The sequence below is a fragment of the Nicotiana tabacum genome, chromosome 7, assembly GCF_000715075.1.
Source record: "Nicotiana tabacum cultivar K326 chromosome 7, ASM71507v2, whole genome shotgun sequence".
In the NCBI taxonomy this organism is placed as follows: Eukaryota; Viridiplantae; Streptophyta; class Magnoliopsida; order Solanales; family Solanaceae; genus Nicotiana; species Nicotiana tabacum.
Window position 1 is genome coordinate 34,234,596 of NC_134086.1, and position 10,147 is coordinate 34,244,742.

The 10,147-nt window shown below is 33.6% G+C and overlaps 1 protein-coding gene across 1 annotated transcript; it reads right to left on the reverse strand.

Annotated features, from left to right (window-relative positions):
- Window positions 1–1,098: 1,098 nt before the first annotated feature.
- On the reverse strand, window positions 1,099–2,146 carry LOC142162044 (uncharacterized). Its single transcript, XM_075218344.1, has 3 exons — window positions 2,044–2,146; window positions 1,763–1,947; window positions 1,099–1,707 (listed from the first exon to the last, which is right to left on the reverse strand). The coding sequence occupies exons 1-3, from the start codon at window positions 2,144–2,146 to the stop codon at window positions 1,099–1,101; spliced, it is 897 nt and encodes a 298-aa protein (XP_075074445.1).
- Window positions 2,147–10,147: the final 8,001 nt, after the last annotated feature.

A 10,147-nucleotide genomic window follows, 5' to 3' on the forward strand; every position in this document is an offset into this window, starting at 1 on the left:
CACCCCATTTTGTTGGGGTGTATATACACAAGAACTCTGATGAAGAATTCCCAGACTTTGCAACAGATGTTGAACTTGATCATTCACAAATTCAGTGTCGTTGTCAGTTCTGAGGCGCTTAACTGCAGTTTTAAATTGATTTGACACCATTGTAAGGAGGTTCTTTAAAACTACTATTGTGTCTGCCTTAGTAGTTAAAAGAAATATCCAGATATATTTAGAGAAATCATCCACCAAGGTTAAAAAGTATCTCTTACCATCATGAGTAGGTAATCTATATGGACACCAAACATCTGCATGAACAAGATCAAGCATAGAAGTAGAGCAAGAGGTTCTAAGAGGAAAAGGTAGTCTTGGTTTCTTTGCAATAGGACACACAGTACAATGTTGATGCTCAGTTCTAAGCAAACCTTGAAGGTTATGTAGTTTTTGTAGTACCTTTAGAGGAGCATGTCCTAATCTTCTATGCCACAAAGAAGAATCATTACATGAACTTGTATTATTCTGACTACCAGTCTTATTTGTACTAACAATGGTATTTACACTTGGTGATATATGATGATCAGGAGTTTGTCTGTCTGCAACCTTGAGGATGTAGAGTCCAAGTTCTTCTCTACCAATCCCCAGTTCTTTCTCGCTGAAGAGTTCCTGAGAGACACAAAAGTTAGGAAAGAATGCCACTAAACACCTTAGCTCTCTTGTAATCTTAGACACCGAAAGTAAGTTATACTTCAAATCTAGAATGTGAAGTATATTCTGAATTTTCTTATTTCTGAAGAAATAACAGATTCCGGTATGTGTAATAGAAGCTTGTTCTCCAGTAGGCAATTGGACTTTATTTTTATCCTTCTCTAATACTTCTTCATAAGAGTCCAACAGATTTAGACTATGCACCATGTGATTAGAAGCTCATGTGTCTACTATCCAATTATGATCCACCAAAGTAGACATAAAGGCATGCAGTATACCTGTTGTCCCTTCAGTAGCTAAGTTGGTAACAGGTTCAATCTCTTTGCCCTTGTTCTGCATCTGTAGAATTTGCTGATATTGTTCTGGAGTAAAGAACTGAGCTAGAGCAGGGCAGTTGAGTTGATTGCCTTATGTCTCTGAATGTAGATTTCCATAACTGTTCTCCATATGATTCAGATTGATGTTCACATTGTTTTCCTGAGCATTGAAAGATCCTCCTCTTCTCTTACTCTTGAAATCACTAGGATATCCATGAAGCTTGAAATAGTTTACCTTTGTATGACCTTTACACTTACAATAGTCACATTGAACTGTTGACTTGTTGAAGAAATCCTTAGGTTTGTAACCTCCAGAGTAGTTTGTGTTGGTGTAGCCTCTAGGATTATTATATCCTCCATTATGACCACTATTATGAGCTCTATTACTCATCACTGCAGTAGCTTCATTGTTATCATTAGCACTATTCACACATTTTTTAGTAATCCTTTGACTTTCTACATTAATTATCATGGCATAAGCTTGGTTTAAATTGGGTAAAGGTCTAGTCATAAACACCTGATTTTTAGCATTCTCATAGGAATCATGGAGACCTGTCAGAAACTGATAAAGCTTTTGAAGTTGATAGTGTTCTACATATTTCTTCGATTCAGGACAACCACATGAAGGTGGTGGAGTAAGTGTTTCATACTCATCCCACAGTTCTCTCAAACGAGAGAAATATACAGACACAGGACACTCCTTGTGTCAAAGTAGCAATTTCTTTATGTAGATAAGCAGCTCTAGATGCATTTACTTTGTCAAATCGTTCCCTTAGATCCTCCCAAACAGCATAAGCATCAGAGGCATAGATGACAGTGCTAATCAAATTTGATGCTACAGTATTCATAAACCATGCTAACACTATTGCATTATACCTATCCCACAGATCATGAAGGCTAACATCATAGTTACTCTTTTTGCAGGTGCCTAAGACAAAACCTAATTTGTTTTTACCATTCAACACAATTTTCAACGATCTACTTCAAACAGAGTAATTTTCAGAATCTTGTAACTGGATAGAGATAAAAATAGAACCTTGAGTATCAGATGGGTGGATATACAGAGGATGATGATGATCAACTTGATCAACTGGATTTGCGATGGTCTGATTATCAGCAACTTCTTCATTGGCCAGCATTGTTGTAGACATTTGAAGGAAAATATTCTAGAAATCTGAGATTGAATAGTAATGCAGCAATTGACTGTCAATTGAGGCTCAATCGAACAAATCTCAAACCCTTAGCTTGCGAGGAATGAGATCCAGATTGAGAATTAGCTCAATTGATCAGATCTACTTAGGAGATTGATTCAATTAGATCCGTCACAGCTAAGCTACCACTCGTTTAACCGTGCTCTGATACCATGTCAAGAAGCTTCAGCTATGATGGTTACTGAATGAGAAGCAGAAGAAAGGAAAAGAAACAGAAGCAAGTTGTTACTTGAATATGCTGAGAAAATATTTATTGTTACATTGAGCTAAGACTAAGCTACTGTTTATATACTTTATTAGTTGTAACTAACCTAACTACTCACTATAGTAAAGTATAAGACTAACTACTCTACTAACTGTGGTTAGTTAAATAGGTGGCGGCTACATCTCTCAACATTTTAACTTTACATGTTCTATAGAATATTTGAAGTTACTCTTTCTTTTCTATATTTCTTTAGTGCATTGAGGAATATGGGTTACAAATATAAGTAAATGATAGTTTTCCAATTTTCGTTGCATGTACCTGTCTAAAGATGAACTTAAATTGTTTAATAAAAGCTGCATATTTTTGTGTGGATATATCAATTTGGTTATGGTTTTTCCTTTTAATAGATTGATAGTTTATTAATTTGCGCCCAATAATGTACAAAATACTTAATCGAATTGAATACTATACATCATGAATTTCGAAAGAAAATATATAGTTTGTTTCTTCCCACACCGAATAAGAGCAGTTATTTTCATTCATGTATAAGTGACCATGAGACAATGCGGATTGCCGAGCTCAGTAACTTGGGCTTGTAACCCAAGTGGGGGGCAACAATATGGTGGGCTAATTTCTGGCCTGCCCTATCCAAGCTCAGAGTTGGGTCACGTGGCCCAAGCGTAGGCATGGCCGCATGGGCTGTTGGACCCCTAAAGTGGGGCGGACCGCGTGAGGATGGTTTTACAAAGCAACGAACAGTCCTTGCTCTGTGCGGGCATTTGCATCTATACTCGCTTTTCGTGTCATGTTTTAACATGTGTCCGCTTTGCAAAACAAATTACAAGCGTATCCGCTTTTTCGCATAACTTCAGCATTTTAGTAGCCGGGCCTGAAGTTCAGTTTTGTAACCGTAAAATTTCAGCTCTAAAGCTGAAGTTTTTGTTTTGTAAGAGAGCTGAAGTTTTTGTCTTTGTAACCGGGAAACTTCAGCTCTAGAGCTGAAGTTTTTGTCTTTGTAATCGAGAAACTTCAGCTATAGAGTGTTCAATATAGTAACATGCATAACATTTTGTCCATTGCTGTTAAGCATTTTTGAGCAATCTGGGCAGCTTTAATAGCTCATTTACCATGATTTCATCGCCCTCACTGGTTGCAGTGTGCATTGATGTCGTCCAATCATATTCACTACCTGCTGGAAGGTATGCTAAGGATTTCTTCAACTACGGCATATCAGAAACTACTTCTTTCAATCCTATACTAAACTATTGCACCTTTTAGCAAAAACAAAAAAAACAAAAAAAAAATATATTGCACCAGCAGATCATCTTTTTCTAGGGTATTAGATTAGTAGACTAGATAGAAAATAGCAGCAGAAGAAAGAAGAAGAATAAGAAGAAGAAAATGAAGGAGGAGAAGGAGGAGGAGAAAATGATGGTTTTACAGAGCAACGAACAATCCCTGCTCTGTGCGGGCATTTGCATCTATACCCGCTTTTCGTGTTACGTTTTAACTTGTGTCCGCTTTGCAAAACAAATTACAAGCTTATCCGCTTTTTCGCATAACTTCAGCATACGGGGCTGAAGTAACAAAAGCAATCACGCAAACTTCAGCATTTTAGTAGTCGGGCCTGAAGTTCAGTTTTGTAATCGGAAAACTTCAACTTTAAAGCTGAAGTTTTTGTTTTGTAACCGGGAAACTTCAGCTCTAGAGCTGAAGTTTTTGTTTTGTAACCGGAAAACTTCAGCTCTAGAGCTGTGTCTTTGTAACCGGGAAACTTCAGCTCTAGAGCTGAAGTTTTTGTCTTTGTAATCGGGAAACTTCAGCTCTAGAGCTGAAGTTTTTGTCTTTGTATTCGGGAAACTTCAGCTATAGAGTGTTCAATATAGCAACATGCATAGCATTTTGTCCATTGCAGTTAAGCATTTTTGAGCAATCTGGGCAGCTTTAATAGCTCATTTACCATGATTTCATCGCCATCATTGGTTGCAGTGTGAATTGATGTCGTCCAATCATATTCACTACCTGCTGGAAGGTATGCTAAGGATTTCTTCAACTACGGCATATCAGAAACTACTTCTTTCAATCCTATACTGAACTATTGCACCTTTTAGCAAAAAAAATACAAAAAAAAAATATATATTGCACCAGCAGATCATCTTTTTCTAGGGTATTAGATTAGTAGACTAGATAGAAAATAGCAGCAGAAGAAAGAAGAAGAAAATGAAGGAGGAGAAGGAGGAGGAGAAAATGATGGTTTTACAGAGCAACGAACAGTCCCTGCTCTGTGCGGGCATTTGCATCTATACCCGTTTTTCGTGTCACGTTTTAACTTATGTCCGCTTTGCAAAACAAATTACAAGCGTATCCGCTTTTTCGCATAACTTCAGCATACGGGGCTGAAGTAGCAAAAGCAATCACGCAAAACTTCAGCATTTTAGTAGCCGGGCCTGATGTTCAGTTTTGTAACCGGAAAACTTCAGCTCTAGAGCTGAAGTTTTTGTCTTTGTAACCGGGAAACTTCAGCTCTAGAGCTGAAGTTTTTGTGTTTGTAATCGGGAAACTTCAGCTATAGAGTGTTCAATATAGCAACATGCATAGCATTTTGTCCATTGTTGTTAAGCATTTTTGAGCAATCTGGGCAGCTTTAATAGCTCATTTACCATGATTTCATCGCCCTCATTGGTTGCAGTGTGAATTGATGTCGTCCAGTCATATTCACTACCTGCTGGAATGTATGCTAAGGATTTCTTCAACTACGGCATATCAGAAACTACTTCTTTCAATCCTATACTGAACTATTGCACCTTTTAATAAAAACAAAAAATATATATATTGCACCAGCAGATCATCTTTTTCTAGGGTATTAGATTAGTAGACTAGATAGAAAATAGCAACAGAAGAAAGAAGAAGAAGAAAATGAAGGAGGAGAAGGAGGAAGAAAAAGGAGGCTGAAGTTATTTAAAAAGTGGGTACAAGTTAAAAGTTTTAAAAAAAATAAGTATAGATTAAATGGGGGCGACCAAATAGGACGCCCCGTGCAATTTCTACGCTCTGTGCAGTGGAAGGATAACGGGCCGGTGCCCTTCAGGTCCAATAAATGCCAAATGGGCTGCTCCAATTAAACCGCCACTTTTTGGCCCATCTACCATTACTTAGCTAAAAGTGATCTTTGTTTTGGTTATTGTTGTTAAAAAGAACGTAAAAATTCTGCCGTAATTAAAACAACTTTTTGGCAGTTATAGTATTCGCACAGCTTTATCCAGTTTAACACTCTTAAATTTCATTTGTTTGGTTTTATTTGTATGCCTCAAAATTAACTACATGTGTAACTTTAGAAGCATATCACTTTTTAAAATTCAGTTAGAAACAATCGAAATGTATCTACGTGGCTTTTACCAAATAAGATCAATTTGTTTAAGGTGAAAAATCGTGAGTGGGAAGAGCTTTGAGACAAAAATAAAGGATGTTGTTTAACTTAAAAATTAGTTTTAGAATAAATAATTAAATTTGTATTTTAAGGCCACTTACAAATTAATTTATTTAAAGTGCGTTTTTATGAAATAAATAGCAACAATCTATATTTATATCTATATCTATCTATACTATATTAAAAGCACGAAGGCCCTTAGCGAAATGTCGTTCGCTTTTTTTACCCTTTAAGAATTAATTTTGCACTAGACAAAATAGTCATTTAACTCATTTTCCTAATATTTAGGACTTGAAAATTAATTACTATATTTTAAGTATTAAATCATTCCTTATTTAAATTGGGTAAAAAATCCTAAAATTTAGGACTTTAAAATCAATTTAACTTTTACCTTATATTAATCACTTAAAAAGAAATACCAACGTTTCCTTTCATTAACAAGAGATATATTACCTATTATATATTTTCTTAATTCTACAATATCAGTAAAATACTACTACCAATGAATTAATATGTTCCTAGCATAGATTATTGAAACTTAAAACTAACGGGTTTTTTTGTCTCAATTATAAATAAACAAAAATTGTAGTCCTTGGAGTATGAGTCAAGTAGTATAAGAAATAATTTATTGAATAGAAAATTAATTATTTCTTAATATTTAAAAGTTAAATGAATTAAAATTTTATGCATTAAAATCTTTCTTATTTGAATTATGCAGAAAGTTCTACCATTTACAACTTTAAAACTTTTTAGAGTTTACTTTATACAAATCTATGTTTAGGAGTTTAAAATTAATTAAAATTTTACTTATTAATTTTTTTCTTATTTAAATTATGTAAAAAGTCCAAAACCTTTAAAAATATTAAGAGTTTATTTTATGTAAATCTTACACTTAAAAACTTATACTATATTAAAAGCACAAAGGCCCTTGGCGAAATGTGTTCGTCTTTTTTACCCTTTTAAAACTAGAGTTCACCCTAGACAAAAAAGTTATTTAATTATCTCCCTAAGATTGAGGACCTTTAAATTAACTAATTTTTTGAAGAATTTAAAATAAACTATATAACCATATTCTATTTACCAACGCCATATCTTTTAGACAAGATAATTACTTTCGCTGTCTTTTAATTTTGATACAAAGTTAGAAATATTCTAAGTCTATATGAACGAACAATATGTATCTTGATTACAAAAAATAAATATTACCACCATGTAAGAAATAGACATATAGATTTCAAGGGGGAAAAAAGACTCAACCCGAGAAAAAAATCAGAACATATTTTAAATCTTTAAATCTCTTTGTTATATAAAAATAATTTATTTTCTACATAAAATATTTATTTTAGAATGTTGACAAATTAAATTAGGTTTTATTTATTATTCTTCATGGAAATGGAAAACTAATTATACTTACTTATAATCTATAGTCGTAATAAATATTGTTTACTAAACCTTCCTCTACATTAGAAAAATCAATTCTTTAAATATATAATTCTCTACTATATACTACGTATTTTTTATATTTAGCAAGTATTTTAAATTTGTAATATCTTTTGTTATAAAAAGTAGCTTACCTTCAATTTTCTACATAAAATATTTGTGTTAGAATCTTGAAGATAAATTAATTGTGAAAAAGTTACCATTTATTTTAAAGCTTCATTATTTTTTGTATTCATTATTTGATAATTAATAAAAGAAATGTTATTATTTCCTTTTAGGGTGATTTTAGGAATGCACTATATCTCCTTTTCAAAAATTTAAGTTATTATTCAATTTTTCAAGCTTTTAATATTTTTAAGAAAAATAATAACTATTTAATTAATATTATTGGATGAAGATCTAAGAAAATTTATTTAAAGAACAACTTCCTGAAGATTGGCCTAATTAGGTGACTGAAGTTTTATGAAAAATTACATTATTTAGTAGATATATTTGGGAATGTAGTGACGCATCACCAAATAAACAATCAGGTTAAATATTTATATCCAGTAGTTAAAGTTTATAATATTTTGATGAAATAAAAATTTTGACAAATTGATAGTCGAAATTTGTATTACATGTATTCCAAAGAGATGTTAGACGAGATACAACAGCATGGCATATTTATTTCTTATTTCACAAGATATTATATTATATAACTAATTCAACTATATTCATCATCTTTGTATGTTAAGTAGATATTGTTTCAATGTATACAGTAATTTATTTATTTATTTTATATATTTTATACTGAATAACGCGAAACACACGTGCAACGCACGTACACTAAAGCTAGTTATATTAAAAGCACGAAGGCCCTATCGAAATGTTATTCGCCCTTTTTAACCTTAGGTGTGTTTTAAGTTGGATATAATCGCAATTATAATTGTAATTAGTGCTAAATTTTTATTTTTGGGGAAAAAACAAAAATTGCCGACTTTTTATGTAACTTGTATTTAGGTTTAGGAGTCTTTTGTTTTAAACTGCCGAATACTTTGGTGCAGTATATTTAGGTTTATTAGGAGTCTTTAGTCTTACTCTTTCTTTAGGACAGGATCCTTTATTATGTGGCCTTTTTATGTTTAAGATTCTTTTTTTTTTTTTTTAAGATTTCTACGTGTATCTTTTTTGTGTGTGCAGGTATTCATAAGTTTCAGTTAGTGCTGTAAATCGCAAAAATTGCAGATTGGTGCAAACAGGTTAGTAATATTTTATTAAAGAATAATATTAGATCGTAGAAGATTTTTTTTCGTGATTGCACAAGCTTGATTAGTTTAATGCAGTTCTTATTTAACTATGTTCGATGGTATTTTAATACTATGTTATTCTTTTATGTTGCAAATTGCATTACAGATTGATGCAAACAGGTTTATATTTCATTAAAGAATAATGAACCCCAAAGTGTATGTTTTAGTTTTCTTTAGTTTTTTTTTTTTTTAAGATTTCTACGTGTATCTTTTTTGTGTGTGCAGGTATTCATAAGTTTCAGTTAGTGCTGTAAATCACATAAATTGCAGAATGGTGCAAACAGGTTAGTAATGTTTTATTAAAGAATAATATTAGATCGTAGAAGATTTTTTTCGTGATTGCACAAGCTTGATTAATTTAATATAGTTCTTATTTAACTATGTTTGACGGTATTTTAATATTTTGTTATTCTTTTATGTTGCAAATTGCATTGCAGATTGATGCAAACAGGTTTATATTTCATTAAAGAATAATGAACGCCAAAGATTTTTTTCGTAATTGTAGAAGCTTGATTAATTTTGATATGTAGTTATTCTTTAACTATGTTTAATGGTTTTTAATATTATATTATTTTTATTGTTGGTCTTTAATCCATCTTAATTAATCAACAATTTTTTGAAAAATTTATTGCAACGGAGAAAGCTGCAACAATGACTTGCCAACAAAGCAAATACGGGTAGGAAAAATGTGACGACCCAAGGGGTCATCACCGTAATTCTTCCTTGTTCCGTGCTCCCGAGGCCTTGAAAACCTCGCTTTTAGTTGTCTCGATTGGCGTGCGCAGTTCGGGCGCGTAGCCGAAAAGTTTTTATGTTAGAATATGTGAATTATGTGAAACATTTGATGAATTTTGGTATTAATATGCATAATATTGACTTCGGTCAACATTTTGGGTAAACGGACCCGGACCTGTGATTCGACGGTCCTGGAGGGTTCGTAGGAAATATGGGACTTGGGCGTGTGCCCGGAATCAAATTCTGAGGTCCCAAGCCCGAGAAATGAATTTTTGAAAGAAATTGTTTTTCTGAAATTTGATATGAAAATTTGAAATGAAAAAGGGGTTAGAAAATATAGGTATCGGGCTCGTATTTTGGTTCCGACACCCGGTACAAGTCTTAAATATGTGTTAAGCACTATCTGTAAAGTTTGGCTAAAAACGGACGTCATATGACGTGTTTCGGACTAAAAATGGAGAATTTGAGTTATGAAAGTTGAAGAAAGAAAATCATGTGTTTGAGGCTTGATCCTATGTATATGATATTATTTTGGCGATTTGATCGCACGAGTAAGTCCGTAAGATATTTTTAAGGTTGTGTGCATGTTTGGTTTGGAGCCCCGAGGGCTCGGGTGAGTTTTGAATGGGGCCCGGGAGGTCTTGGACTTAAGAAAATGCAGGTTCAGGTGTTGCAGACACCAGCGCGGCCGCGGTCATTTCCGCGCGGTCCGCGCTGAAGCCGCGCGGCCGCGATGCATTTTTGTGCGGTCCGCGTGGCTGAGTCTGAGGGCTAGGGTTTCAGGTCAACCACCGCGGCCGCGCACCAATACAGTGCGGTCCGCGCTGGAAGGGTTC